The 15,571-nt window shown below is 52.1% G+C and overlaps 1 protein-coding gene across 9 annotated transcripts in view; it reads left to right on the forward strand.

Moving 5' to 3' along the window:
- LOC140421308 (uncharacterized) overlaps positions 1 to 15,571 on the forward strand; it is an 834,768-nt gene that overhangs the window by 242,331 nt on the left and 576,866 nt on the right. For all 9 annotated transcript variants that reach the window (XM_072505936.1, XM_072505941.1, XM_072505940.1 and 6 more), the window contains exons 8-9: positions 5,344 to 5,388; positions 12,466 to 12,531. In XM_072505936.1, the coding sequence (XP_072362037.1) occupies positions 5,344 to 5,388; positions 12,466 to 12,531 (111 nt within the window). The remainder of the gene's footprint in view (positions 1 to 5,343; positions 5,389 to 12,465; positions 12,532 to 15,571) is intronic.

The raw sequence follows: 15,571 nt of genomic DNA on the forward strand, positions 1-15,571 counted from the left end.
GAGCACTGGAGATGGAGAGACCTGGAGCAACAGGGAGACGATGCCCCCGTCACGTGCGGGTGCAAAGACGCTGGCGTGTGCCACCCAGCGACGAGAGGGGCAGCCACAGGCCCCCGTCACAGCCGAGCCACAAAACCACTACCCAGGACACCACTACCCAGGACACCCCTACCCAGGACACCCCTACCCAGGACACCACTACCCAGGAAACTGAAATACAGGACAGTGACACAGATTGGATGGGCGGAGACGAACCGTCACCCCAAAGTGCCATGGACTCAGAGTCGGACGATGCGCACGACACAACGCCACTGCTGTCAGCAACACCCTCCACCATCGCAGAGACACTCACCTCGGTAGGGCACTTTAGTGATGAGGTGTCTGGTTCACTCACTGGTGCGCACAACACAGCCGTCCCGGTACAGCAGGTGGAGGTAGGAGCAGCAGAGGGGCCGGGCGGTCAGAGGGCAGCCCAGCCCAAGCGAACATCTGCCGCCCAGATGGATCCCGGGTTCCTGGAGTTACCACACCCACACATAGATCCGATGCAACCACCGAACCTGAGATGAGCGAAGAGGGTGACGGCCAGCTTGCGGCGGCTGCAGTCGCAGGTGGAGGAGGCCACCCACGTCCAGGAGCTGGGAGTGGTGCCGGTCATGCGTGCCACCCAGGCCGACACCGCACAGGTGGCGTCCGCGGTGGAGGCAATAGGTGCGACGGTGTCAGACATGGGGAGCGGTTTGCGAGGCCTGGGGCTTTCCGTGCAGGCGGCGTCTGTGGCCCAGGACATGGCTGCCCTCTCACAGGAGGCCATGAGCCAGTGCCAGCGGCAGATGGCAGAGGGATTCAACTCCGTGGCACAGTCTCTGCAGGCCATGGCCCAGTCTCAGCAGGCCATCGCTGACGGCATCGGCGCCATTGCCCATGTGCTAGCCGGCGTCGCCCAGACACAGACAGGGATGGCCAACTCCCTGAGCTCCATGGCTGCAAACCTGCAGATCCTTGTCGATACCAGCACGGGCCTCCAGGACTGGCAGCGCCAGGTGTCGAGGGGGGCGTCGGATGGCCAGTCCGTTCGCATCCTCCACCCATGTAGAGGCCTGGGGGCCATCGGGCACCCCGAGGGAGGAGGAGGTGCTGTGGTCCGTCCCGGGTCCCCCTGTAGGGGAGGTCCCGGAACACCGCAACACCTTGGACCCCCCCCCTTCCGTCCCAGGTGCATCGGGTGGGCAACGGGCAAGACAGGCTGGCAGCTCGCCATCCCAGTCGCCCGGGCCGCAGCCTGGCCTATCCAGGCCAGGACGCCCCAGGAAACGGCCGCCAAAGGGATCCCGTGTCAGAGGGCAGGAATCACAGGAGTCCACCTCCAGTTCTGCTGTACCGTCTGGGGAACCACGTAGACATAGTCATAGGGTCCGTAAGGCCAAACAATTAGACACTGAGTAAGTTGGCACGGGTGCAGGGCACAGATGAGTTTTAGGGGCTAGGGCACGTGCATGAACTCCTTTCGTTATTAAAGTCAATGTTACACCTACAGAAGCTGCTTTTGTGCTCTGTCCAAAGCGTGCGGGGGTGTCATGTACGTTGAGCGCAAGTGTGTGTGTGTGAGGGGTGATCTTACCTCAGCCCCAGGTGAGTCTGCCCCCTTCCCCCTGGGCCGCCATCAACATCCCCCCGGGCAGAGGACGGGACCGTGCGCTGCAGTGTCACAGCCGCATGCAGGGATGGTCCGGGTGGATGGTGGTACTGTGGCCATGGATTAGACATCGTCCAACGATGTGGAGCCAGGAGCTCATCACAGAGCGGGTTGTCATCATCCTCCATGGCCTGCGATAGACACGTGTCCACCGGCAACTGTGTGAGCCCGGCCGTTGTGCCGCTGGTGGATCGGCAATGGAGGGGTGGTGTGCATGCGGGTGGGGTGGGTGGGGTTGGGGAGGGGGGTGAGGGTGCTGGGTGGGTGGATGGGTGGGGGGTGTGGGTGATCGGCTGTTGCCATGGTGTGCGGTCTGTGGCCATACTACCCGATTCCCACGCCCATCTAGTCAGTGAAGCGGGCGTCTATCAGTCTGTCCCGTGCCCGCTGGGCCAGCCGGTAATGGTGGACAGCCACCCGCCTGTGTCTACCCCGTCTGCCCTGACCATTGCCCCCACCCCCCTCATCTGGGGAGGACTGCGCCTCTTCCTGCTGCTCCTCCACTCCGCCCTCCTCTGCCTGCGGCACATCGCCCCTCTGCTGGGCTATATTGTGCAGGACGCAGCACACCACAATGATGCGGCCGACCCTATCTGACAGATACTGGAGGGTGCCCCCAGAGAGGTCCAAGCACCTGAAACGTATCTTCAGCACGCCAAACTTCTATCACTCCCCTTGTCGCTACATGGACATCATTGTAGCGGTTCACCGCCTCATTGCGTGGCCTCCGTATAGGCGTCATCAGCCACGATCGCAATGGGTAGCCCCTGTCGCCCAGCAACCAGCCCCTCAGCCGGGGATGGCGTCCCTCGTACATGCCGGTGATGTATGACCGCGACAACACGTATGAGTCGTGTACACTGCCCGGGTAACGGGCGCAGACGTGCAGGATCATCATGCGGTGGTCGCAGACCACCTGTATGTACATCGAATAGGTCGCCTTCCTATTGGTGAACACGGCCCTGTTATCTGCAGGTGGCCGCACGGCGACGTGCATCCCATCGATCGCGCCCTGGACCATGGGGAACCCGGCCACGGCAGAGAAGCCCACGGCCCGGGCATCTTGGCTGGCCCGGTCCACAGGGGAGCGGATGTAGCGGTGCGCCATGGCATATAGGGCGTCTGGCACTGCCCGGATGCACCGGTGCACCGATGTCTGCGATATGCCGGACAGGTCCCCACTCGGTGCCTGGAATGACCCCGTTGCATAAAAGTTCAGGGCCACCGTATCCTTGACGGACACGGGGAGAGGGTGTCCCCCGCCAGTGCCACGCGGTGACAGGTGTGCCAGCAGGTGGCAGATGTGTGCCACGGTTTCCCGGCTCATCCGGAGTCTCCTCCTGCATTCCTGGTCCGTAAGGTCCTGGTATGACTGCCGGGGCCGGTACACACGGGGCGCCCTTGGGTGCCTCTGTTGCCGTGGGGCCGCGACGTCCTCCTCCCCCTCCTCGTCCTGCCCCACTGCGGCAGCCTTCGCCGCCTCTCTGGCACGCTCCTCCTCCTCCTCCTCATCCAGGGCAACATAGACATTAGCGGCTGCCGCCACGGCGGCCAACATCGCTGGATGATCGGAAAACATGACGGCCTGGGGGGGGGGGGGGCGCGGGGAACGACGGCATGTCATCATTGCCCATACCCCTCCTCCCCCCAGCCAGGTGGCATGGACCGCATGGGTCCGACTGTTGGAGGCTGGCACCTGGCCAGGTGGACCAACTCACTTGCCCCCCCCCCCCCCCCCCCCACGTCCCTCCCCGGCACGGACCCCGTCCCCCTCCCCGGCACGGACCCCGTCCCCCTCCCCGGCACGGACCCCGTCCCCCTCCCCGGCACGGATCCCGTCCCCCCATCCCCCTCCCCAGCACGGACCCCGTCCCCCCATCCCCCTCCCCGGCAGTCATCCTCCCGTCCCCGGCACTCAACCCCCCTCCCGGCACTCCCCCGGAGCCCAGCCCACTCTAACCACCCCCCCCCCCCCCCCCGCCCCCCCGCCGCACACACACACACAACCCTACACACACCTCTCCCCCACACATTCAGACTGCGGCCACGCCATCACCTCTCCAGCGGCCAACCCCCCAGGCCGTCACCCACCTCCACGCTGGTCGTCGTCAACCGTGAGCACAGGTTGACGCCGATTGAAAGGTGGTTTGATTTACGCCATCGTGACCGGTCATCACGTCGACGGGACTTCGGCCCATCCGGACGGGAGAATATCGGCAGCCCCAAAATCCATTGCCTCGCGCCCACCCGTGCCATTCTCCGAGGTGTGCGGCGCCATTGACGCCCCGCCGACTTTTCTCCCTTTGGAGACTTCGGCGGGCGGCGGGGGCGGAATTCACAACGGCCCACGGCGATTGGTGGGGGGTCGGAGAATCTCGCCCCTGGTTCTTATCTGTAATATCAGCTTGACGGGCGGGATTCTCCGCTCTCCGACGCAATCGGCTGGAGAATCCCAGTTTGTGCCGAAAATAGGGGCGGTGCTGCCTTTGCGATGCTCCGGCCCCTCCAAAATGTTGTACTCACAGTGTACACCGCACGCCATCGGGACGGCCTTAGGACTTCCCCCGAGGCCCCTCCCCCGATGGGCTGAGTTCCTGACGGCGTAGAACACTTATCCTATTTTCTTTCAGGTACCCGGCGTGGCGGCTGCGGACTGAGTCCAGCGCCGCAACAGTTTGCGGGGGGGGGGGGGTGGCGGGGTGGGAGCCGTTCTGTGGGCAGGGGGGGGTTCGGCGGGTGATGGGGGCACAAGTGGGGGATTGTCCGGGTGTGGCAGACGTGTTCAAAAGGGGGCAGTTTTTGGCAGGCCGGGCCCGCGCGCGGCTGGCGCCACGTTGCACGGCCTCCAGGCCACCGCCCTGCGCATGCGCGGCCACGGACCTGCCAATTCTCCGGCCATATCCACAGCTAAAGCCGGGGCTCTGCGCTGCGTGCCTGCTAGCCCCCCCCAGCAGACGGAGGATAGGTGCAGCTTTTGCGCCATTTCTCGGGCGTAAAACGCCACCGTTCCCTCGCCGGCGTCAGCACTTAGTCTTCAAATCGGAGAATGCAGCACGACATGTTTCATACGCACCTTTTTCCCGCCTTTTCTTACTGCCATCTCTTTCATCAACCCTGCTGTTAATTGTCCTATCTTTCTCCCTTGTGGGAATGTATCTCAACTGTACCCGAAATATCTCCTCTTGAACACCAGCCCATTATTATGTTACACTTCTGCCTGTCAATCTTCAATTCCAATTTATCTGGTCCAGGTGTGTACTGGTCCGACTGAAATTGCTCCCCCACCCCTTCCCAAGACAATTGTTTCTATTCTGGATCGTTCTTTGTCTTTTTCTATAGCTAATCCAAACCTTTTGTTGCAATGATCACTATTGCCTCAATGCTCCCCACCAGCACTTGTCCATTTGACTCAGTCCATTCCCTGAACCAGATGCAGCAATGGCTCTCGACTCATTGGGTGGGGAAATAATGGTCAAGGTAATTGTCCTGAACTCACTTCAACGAGAGGAGTGGGCTTGGAAAACATGGAGAAGATCCAATATGATTTGAGATTTCAAGTCAAGAGTTGCTATCAGAACATTTCTAATTTGTAATAGATGATGACAACAGATTTTCTTTACTGAGGCATTTTTGTAATGTTCCAACAGAACCGACTGTAACTACAGCGGAGACGCCAACAACCCCAACAAAAGGTAAACATCCAGCTCAGCGTCATTGATTTGGCAAAGTAAATGTAATAATAATCTTTATTACGTTGTATTAGATGCATGTTGTAGATGTGCAGTGACTGAGCATGATTCAGAGGAAGCAGAGTGAAAGAGAAAGTGAGTAATTGGTTCAAGTGAAGGGACGAAGATTCGTGGTGCTGAGAATGGGAGAGCATCAGGGAAGAGGAGGAGAGGGAAAAGTAAGTTAGACGGGGAATAGTGAAGGGCTATGAATGTTGTGTCAGGAACAGGGAAGGTTGTGAACAGGGAGTGAGAACGGCGTGGGATGGGACCAGGAAACCTAGACAAAATCTTTTGCAGGGTAGAAGGTTGTCTTGAGTTAATTTTTGTTATAACCACAGCTGATGTCTTTCAATCACGTTGTTTGTTCGTCCCTGTTAGTTGCTGGTGCATTTTTGTATCTTATATTGATAAAGATCATTCGCAGTCAGAAAAGCTGTTAACTGTTTTGCCCTTTCCGATAATGGTACTTGTCAGTCTCCCAGAATTAACTCAATTTTCATATTAAGCACTGATTGTCCAACTCTTTCGATGCGATCTTCCAGCTGCAGAATGGGACATAAATCCACCTTTGCTACTGTATACTTTGCAGTAATCATTATACAGGGTGGGATTCTCCATTGCTCGACGCTCGTAATCAGCCATCCAGCGGAGAATCCCTGTTAACGGCCGAATCGGGGGCGGCTCCTGTTTTCGGATGCTCCGCCCCCTCCAAAACGGCGTCATCAGTGAGTACGCTGCACGCCATTGGGACGGCCTCAGGACGTCACCTGAAGGCCCTCCCCCGATGCTCCGCCCCCGATGGGCGGAGTTCATGACGGCGTGGATCACTTGTGCTCTCAGTTTTCGTCAACCTCGCGTGGCGGCTGCGGACTGTGTCCAGCGTCGCCACAGTCAGGGGGGGTGGGGAGCTGTGCCATTGGCCAGGGGGGGCTTTCAGCGAGGACTGGGGCGACTGTTGGGGGGGGGGTCCAGGGGGGCACTAACTGGCAGGTCGGGACCGTGCATGGCTGGTGCCGTGTTATACGGCGCGACCACTGCAGGTCATCGGCGTGCAGTGCGCGGCCAGGGACCCGGCCATTCTCTGGCAGTTTTTGGCACGGGAGCTGGGGGTTTTACCCGGTGCCGCTGCCAGCCCCTCACCGGTCCGTAATCGGTGAGAGTTCGGTACCAATTTTGGTGTCGTCAAATGCCACAGTTCCCACGCCGCCATCGGCGCACGCCCGCATCTTGTAGCTGCAGAATTGGAGAATCCAGCCCACAGTCTTTATGATCCATCTGGTTTTGATACCATTACAATGGGTGAACTCCAATTAACGCGGCTCGATTCTATTATGTCATTTTGAAGCATAATTGCAATTTCTTTCTGCATTTGAGCCCAGCTTTATCGGATTCAGTCAATATGGACGATGCCTAAACTAAGTCCCCCACAATAAACAAAATCCAATCCAAAGATTGTTTTTTAATCAGTAGGGGGATTAAGGGTTACAGAGATAAGGCAGGAAAGTGTACGTAGGGAGTGTTAGATCAGCTATGATCTTAGTAAATGGTGGAGCAGACTTAAAGGGCTGAGTGGCCTCCTCCTATTCCTGTTTCTTATGGTCTTATTTGTCACGTGTGGCATGTCTGACCAAATTTAACAACATCTTCATGTAGTCCAGGCCAATGGACATTTTTTTGTATCTTAACTTGAGGTTTCCTAATTCCCAAATGTCCAGCCATTGGGATTTCATGAGCCAGTCTCAATATTTCATTCCAACATCCAGGTCGACTGTTAGCCTCCAGGCCACTTCTCATCTGCAAGGACTTGAGGTGGTCGCTATTTCTTCGTTAGCACACTGTCCTGAAGGTGAGAACTCTTTGGAAAGTGTCTCACCTCCGTTTCAGAATAAGCGGTCTGATGTAGCTGTTTCAAATTCCAGGTCCTTCTGCTGTAACTCCACTAAATTCAATTGACTAAAACAGCTCGACCTCATTCTCCCTCGCCTTTGTCTTTCTGAGTAACCTTTTCAAAAATCGACCCAGCTAACTGAGGTTTGGCACCCTTCCCCCGTCTTTTAAATTGTCCCCATTTCTTGTTGGTGTTCTGGTGATCTTGTCACCACATAGGCTGAAAACGACAAAGGAAGCCTGTTTTATAAAACTTTTGTTAATTGTATTTCAGTCAGCTTTCTACCACTTTGTAGACAATCTCTCTTCTACTCCAACAATTACTTCTCATGTTTTCAAATCACTATTCAAATTTATTCTGTATAATGAGATTATCGCCCCGTGTATTCCACTAACAATGGGTTGGATTCTCCAAAATCGTGATCGGCGTGGGGGCGGAAAATGGGCGTTTACGGCGAAATCCCGGAGAATCGCTCAAATTGGTACGGGGCCTTTGACAGAGGCCCCCCCCTGCGATTCCCCGAGGAAAACAGGCCAAGTTCCCTATGGCGTGGTTCTAACCACATATCGGCCGTCGGGAACAGCCGCCCTTGTGGGAGGCGGAGGGGATCCTTCACTGGGGGTGGTGGGCCTCATGGACAGCCAGGGAAGCCATCGGGCGGCACCAATCCGCGGGCGTGCGCGATCTCGGGGGGGGGACCTACTTCTTGCATCAGGGTCCGCGGTGTGAGTTCGCCATGTCGCAGGGGCGGCTGCCACAGGCCGCCGCTGAGCAAATGAGCGGACCCCAACCAGAAGTGCGGGGCCCCGTATCTGCAGCCAGAGCTGTGAGAAGCACTCCGCTAGCCCCCTGCAGGTCGGGGTATCAGTCTGGACCTTCTTAAGACACGTTCAGAGTGAAACGCTAGCGTTTTGATGCTGACGTGGGAACATAGCCCCATTGTTAGAGAATCCAGCCCAATGTCTCCTGCAATAACACTCCTGGATAGTAGATGGCACTATCCCATAATGTTAGTGACTGGCTACCACAGAATTTTGACAGGTTCCCTTCTTGTCACAAAAGAACATGGGTATATTTTCCCATCACATATAAACACCTTGAACGCCTCTGAAACCTGCCCTTCTGAATCTCCTTGGGTAAGTTGAGAACACATTTCCACCTCTCGCTGGTTAATTCCGATTTTTTTTCCCCCTTGTTTGCCTGTACAAATGCTACTGGTTTATCTCTCACTTGGGACTCGAGACCGCCTTTATTTACAGACCTCATTTGAGTTCTAATTACTGCAGTCGGTCTTTCATTTAACTTCCAGCAATTTGAAATGAAATGAAAATCGCTTCTTGTCATGAGTAGGCTTCAATGAAGTTACTGTGAAAAGCCCCTAGTCGCCACATTCCGGCGCCTGTTCGGGGAGGCTGGTACGGGAATTGAATCGTGCTGCTGGCCTGCCTTGGTCTGCTTTAAAAGCCAGCGATTTAGCCCAGTGAGCTAAACCAGCCTGAGGAAGGAGCAGCGCTCTGAAAGCTAGTGACATTGAAACAAACCTGTTGGACTTTAACCTGGTGTTGTAAGACTTCTTACTGTGCTCACCCCAGTCCAACGCCGGCATCTCCACATCATTTAGTAATCAAAGCTCAGACTCTCTTGCAAACTCTACAAACGTCTGATTTGGTTTATTTCTCATGGGCCTAAACTTTAATAGATAAGCTACAAGGACGAGCTTATAAGCATTTTATATTGCCTGTTTAACTACTTTGTAGGATTGCTCTTCTGTAAAGCTTGTATACACATGACTGTATCTGACATTAAGGCCCGAGCATCTTTTGGTCAACTCAATTTCATAGCTCTTTTCAAATGAGGTGAAATATCTTTCAACTTTATCCTCCATAAATGTAGGTGCTAACCGAAGAGTCTTCTTCAAATCCAATTCCTCGAGGGAATCAAATTCACCATCTCAATCACTATTTCTATGTTCTTCCTTTATTCTAAGTTTCACTTGAGACAGTCTATACTGTCTGCCTTCTTTCTCTCTCTCTCTCTGAAGCTCTCTATCTCTTTCCTCACTTGCTAACCTCTCTCTCTCTGAAGCTCTCTATCTCTTTCCTCACTTGCTAACCTCTCTCTCTCTGAAGCTCTCCATTTCTTTCCTCACTTGCTGATGCATGATCAATCACACAAAGACGAGAGTTGAATGCCACTGAGGCTTTATTACACTAAGATGTGTGGCCTCCGACAGCAGCTGGCGAAATGGCTGCTGTGTGGGGAGCACACATATTTATACTCCGCCTACTGGGCAGAGCCAGCAGGCAGGGAACTACCCCCGTACCTGTAGTACAGGGACTTACCACAAAGCACCTAATATATACATCAGTGGTGACTACCTCACTTGCTAACCTCTCTCTCTTCGAAGTTGAAGCTTTCGTGTTTCTATTCCTTGCATTCTTTGCTTTTCCTTTCCTTGTTCCTCTTTTTTTTCCACGCAAGCTTTTATATTTCTAGTTCTTTCTAACTGATCCTTTTCTACTTCAAGAGCGCAATCTAACCATCCTGTGACCAGCGCGTTTAGCCGGGTATTTCCCAGCGAAACAGCATGCTATCTATCGGGTCTCAGTTTTAATTCGGGGCCTCAGCGGGATTTTCCTGCAATGAGGTGCTCCGCTCACTGGAACTCCTCAGTCTCTCAACCCCACCCCCCAAAGCGACTCCCGAGCCCCCCCACAAAGCCCAACGCACCTATAAAGGGGATCCTCAGGCTACCCCACACCCCACCTTACACGCGCAAGGCCCCCCTAGGGCCCAATTCCCGCCTTGGGAAAAATGGCAGCCTGGCACCCTGGAAATGCCCCTTCCAGCCTGGTAATGCCATCTGAACACCTTGGGAGTGCCTGGCTGGCACCCAGGTGTCACTGCCAGGGTGGCAGTGCCAAGGTGCCCAGGTGACACCAGCTGTACCAGGGTGCCACCCCACCTAGAAGGCGAGAACCTGGGGGCCTCTGAACCACTGGGAGACCCCCATAAGTACCATTCTGTCTGGTCCCCGTCTGTGGGGACCGGCACTGACTGGTGCTCATCCAAGGTCTCCAAGACTAGCTGTATCACTCTAATATGCAGATTCGCAAAATAGTAATCTTGCGAGAATGCGTTAAATCTCACGAGGCGTGGCAAGCCGGGTAGATCCCGGAAGAGTGATCTCCAGGTATCTACATGCTGTGCTGCGTCGCCTTTCGGGAGCAATGTGGCTGGTAAATCGCACCCCAAGTTTTTAATTTCTCCGTCTTTTCTTTTATCTTCCAGCTCCCGTTTCTGCCTTTCCCTGCCTCTTTCAATATCAAGTTGCTTCCTCTGAAACTGATGTTTTGCTACCTCTCGCCGTATAATGCATTTATTTCAGGCATCCCCTTCTCGAACTTTAAATACCGGATAAGTGCTTCAACCAGATCAGTCTCACAAAATTCTGTTTCTTTTTCGACCTGCACTTCACCCTCCAACTCTCTCAGCTGAGCTTCAATCAGAGATGTCAAAGAATCCGCCGTTCCATCTTCCTCTGCTTGAAAAATCTGAGCAAATGCTGAATCCATTTTGCTGTCCAACCACTTCAACATCCTTCCACACAAACCCCAGGTGTTCAGGATCCTCCTCGCACTCCTATCCTTCAGATCGACAAATTCCAATCCAATCGCAGAATTTCAATCCCACAGGAGCCCCCAGATTAGTTGTGACCACAGCTGATGTTATTGCTGAGCAAGACAGACCCCAGAGCGAAGTTTGTCTCGCTGATTATTAACTTTTTTTCTTGCAAAAACAGGAAGAGCAACTGACCTGCGGGGTGCAGGATTCCTCCAGTGACATCTTTAAAATTTAATAAATTAAGATATTTCCTCACCTGAAAAAAAAAATGAAATGAAAATCGCTTATTGTCACATGTAGGCTTCAAAATGAAGTTACTGTGAAAAGCCCCTAGTCGCCACATTCCGGCGCCTGTTCGGGGAGGCCGGTACTGGAATTGAACCGTGCTGCTGGCCTGCCTTGGTCTGCTTTAAAAGGCAGCTATTTCGCCCAGTGCTAAACCAGCCCCTAAAATGCTTCTGGCAACGATGGGATTCGAACCCTACAGCCCCGCAGAGACTGGAGCCTTAATCCAGCGCCTTAGACCGCTCAGCCACGCTTGACCTTCCTCACCTGAGGAAGGAGCAGAGCTCCGAAAGCTAGTGATTCGAAACAAACCTGTTGGACTTTAACCTGGTGTTGTAAGACTTCTTACTGTGCTCACCCCAGTCCAACGCCGGCATCTCTTTATCTCACTGGAAGAGATTTCTGTGCCTGGGGTCTTGATTCCAGGTTCACTGGTGACCTCACCGCTGCCTGTTTGGCTTGTCATTCAGAGAAAGAGGCACCGAGGGTCTCTCAACAACTCCAGCCAACAGGCAACACCCCTGACACCGCCTTACATTCCTGTTGTGGGAAGTTAAAATGACACTGTTCTATTCCAACTTGAAAAATTGATTTAAAAAGCTCATTATTGTATAAAGTTTATGCTGGAGCTTAATGTGAAGTCTCTCAACAAAATACTACTGACAGTCTTGACATCAAATGTTCTGTGTCAGACATCCTGTGCCCGGTGGCACAGTGGCTGTTAGCACTGCTGCCTCGCAGCGCCAGGGACCTGGGTTCAATTCCTCGGGTCACTGTCTGTGCGGAGTCTGCACTTTCTCCTCGTGTCTGTGTGTGTTTCCTCCGGGTGCTCCGGTTTCCTCCCACTGTCCAAAAGACATGCAGGTTAGGTGGAATGGCCAGGATAAATTGCCCCTTAGTGTACAAAGATGCGCAGGTTAGGTAGGGTTATGGGGTTACAGGGATAGGTGGGCGAGTGGAACGTGGGAGGGCGCCTCCTTCCGAGGATCGATGCAGATTCGATGGGCCGAATGGCCTCCTTCTGTACTGCAAGAATTCTGTGATTCTCTAACAACAGCAGATGCAACAAATATTGTGGGTAAATGTTGACATTTCTAAAATAAATGTTCCTATTGACACTGCCTGACTTAGGGGAGGATCAATTCTATTTGAATTGCAAGTTCCCATCGACTCAACATTTTTTGTATTTTATGATGGATAACCATTTGCTGACACTGATTGTTTTTTTAATGTCCCTACAGCAATACAGTTTGTAACCTCGAAAAAGAAACGAACCAAAGAGAAGCCGACACATAAACCAATCCCAGGTAAACATCCAGCTCAGCATCACAGGCTTTGCTGTTTTAAACATCAGTCACAGATTTGCTGTGATGGAGCATGATTCAGGTGAAGCAGAGTGAGAAAGCGTGCAGGGAAGGGGAGGGCAAGGGGGAAGAGAGGGGCAAAGAGGCAGAGGGAGCAGGAACTTGAGGAAAGAGGAGGGAGGTATGACGAGAAGGTTCTTTTTCTTTCATGGGATATTGCTGGCTGGGTCAGCAATTGTTGCTCATCCCGAATTTTTTTGGGAAGGTGCTGGGACGGCATCGGTTCTTATACCCCGCCTCTCAGGGCGGGGCTATGTACATTATCCAATGGTAGACCCCTCAATCTAGCCAATGGTCATTCACCTCTCAGGTACTGCAATACCTGGTATTACCACAGTGGTGAGCAGCCTTCTTGAACCGCTGCAGTCCATGTTGTGTTGATACACCCACAGTGCTGATAGGGAGGGTGGGGTGGGGTACTCACTGCTGTGGCTGCTTTTCTCTTATTGCCCTTTGTCTCTTCTGGGTCTCCTTCTCGCCCTGTGTCTCCTTTGGTGTCTTCTCTTCCCACCCCTCGCTTCCTGTTCTCCTCCCCACTTTCCTTTCCCCTCTTTGTTTCGTGCCTTGTTTGGCTATCCCCCCCCCCCACCTTCGGAATAAGTTGGTGATTAGCCTCCACGTTTTGTGGAAGCCTTTCTCCGATTCTCGAATGGTATAGTTTAATTTTTCGAGCTTGAGAAATTCAGCCACGTCGGACAGCCAGTGTGAGGTGATACACTTTGGAAGGAGTAATGTGACAAGGACGTATTGAATGAAAGGTCTGACACTGGGACGTTCCGTGGAACAAAGGCGTGTTTGTCATAGATCTCTGAAGGCAGAAGGGCAGGTTAATAAGGTGGTGAAAAAGGCATATGGGACACTTGCCTTTATCAATTGAGGAGTAGATTACAAAAGCAAGGAAGTCATGTTGGAGTTGTGCAGACCTTTGATGAGGCCACAGCTGGAGCACTGTGTGAAGTTCTGGTCACCACATTATAGGAAGGATGTGACTGCACTGGAGGGGGTGCAGAGGAGATTCACCAGAATGTTGCCTGGGATGGAACATTTAAGTTATGGTTGGATAGGCTTGGATTGTGTTCGCTGGAGCAGAGAAGATTGAGGGGGCGACCTGTCTGAGGTGTACAAGATTATGAGGGGCATAGACAGGGTGGATAGGGAGCATCTGTTCCCCTTAGTTGAAGGGACACAAGTTCAAGATGAGGGGCAGGCGGTTTAGGGGGAAATCTTTTTTACCCAGAGGGTGGTGACGAGCTGGAACGCACTGCCTGGGAGGGGGGTAGAGGCGGGTTGCCTCGCATCCTTTAAAAAGTACCTGGATGAGCACTTGGCATCTTACATCCAAGGCTATGGGCCAAGTGCTGGTAAATGGGATCTGTTATGGGCGAGGCGTTTTCAAAACCCCAAAATGTATCATGGAGTTCAACCAACCTCTCCCTTTAATGTATTTGTTTCTTTTCCTAGCACACGGCTTGTTCCCTAGGTGTGGGATTACAATTATGGACATGTGGGTTTTTAAACACAAAACAATGTTTATTCCATGAACTCAACTTAACATCTTAAATAAACATTGGATCTCTTAACACCCCTTATTTCAAAGATAACGCCGAAAATATTGCAACAGTAAATTATTCCTCAAAATATTCCTTCAAACTTCCAAGAGACTTAACACCTTTAAATAGAATCACATCAGGTTAAAGGCTTTACTATTATGAGTTTAAATACCCTAATGATCCAGAGATAGTCTTTCATGGCAGAGATCCAGCTCACTGCAAACACAGACACTCCCAAGCTCTTTTCAAACTGCAAAACTAAACTGCAAAATGGCTCATCTGACCTCAGCTCCACCCACTCTCTGACATCACTGTTTTCTTAAAGGAACATTGCTTAAACATCCATGTCTTAAAGGTACTCTCACATGACACCTACCCCCAAGAAAATGAAATAAACCATCAACTTCAAAGTGGTTTCATTTTTCATTTTTGCACCATCCACTAAGAAATGTACATAGTAAATATACCTTTTTGTTTATAAAAAAAAACAACACGAAAACAGGTATAATAATATAGTCCATTTTTCTTTGTTCTTCTTCCTCCAACCAAAATCATTCTCGATTGACAGTCTCTTTGAACAAGAAAGTCTCCGCACGATCCATCCATTCCTCTACTCCTCGGCATTTCTCTTAAGAATCAGATTATTTATTTCAATCTGACCACAGAGTCCCTTGCAATTCTCCAATACGGGAGCATTGGTGATCACAGCTTTCAGGCAGTCAAATGCCTGATGAAAGTCCGTTGTCCATTGACATTTTTGACGTTTCTTTAGCAAGTCCATCAGTGGAGTAATCATGCTACAAATCTTGTGCACAAAGGTTCGATCAAATTCATTCATGCTTGGAGATAGCATTATTTCCCTTCGTCTTGAGGGTATCGGAAACTCCGCATGGAAAGTGATTCGGGCTTCTCCAAATTCACTTTCACCAAACCGCCTCCTGAAATCGATCGAAGAACTCCATACCATGTTTTAAATGTTCTTTCCATGTCTGGAAGGTGGAAATATAAGCAGAGTGTTCCCTTTCGCAATGCAATCCTTCAAACGTGGGATAGGGTAAGAGTCCATTCTTGTAACTACATTCACCTTTCGATAGTCCACACACAACCGTTGGGTACCGTCTGGTTTAGGTACCATCACTATGGGTGAGCTCCATTGGCTGCAACCCACTTCAATTATGCCATTCTTCAGCATACTCTCAATCTCTCTGTTAACGTGTGCCAATTTTAAAGGATTATGTCTATATGGATGTTGTTTGATAGGAACAGCATTTCCCACATCTACATCATGTATAGCCATTTTAGTACTTCCCAATTTATCTCTACAAACTTGCCCATGCGATATCAATGCGATATCAATAATTCTTTCACGTCAGTTTGTTTTTCCTCTGGAAGGTAACTTAACAATTCATCCCAATTTTTAAGAACATCCTCAT

The sequence above is a fragment of the Scyliorhinus torazame genome, chromosome 5, assembly GCF_047496885.1.
Source record: "Scyliorhinus torazame isolate Kashiwa2021f chromosome 5, sScyTor2.1, whole genome shotgun sequence".
NCBI lineage: Eukaryota > Metazoa > Chordata > Chondrichthyes > Carcharhiniformes > Scyliorhinidae > Scyliorhinus > Scyliorhinus torazame.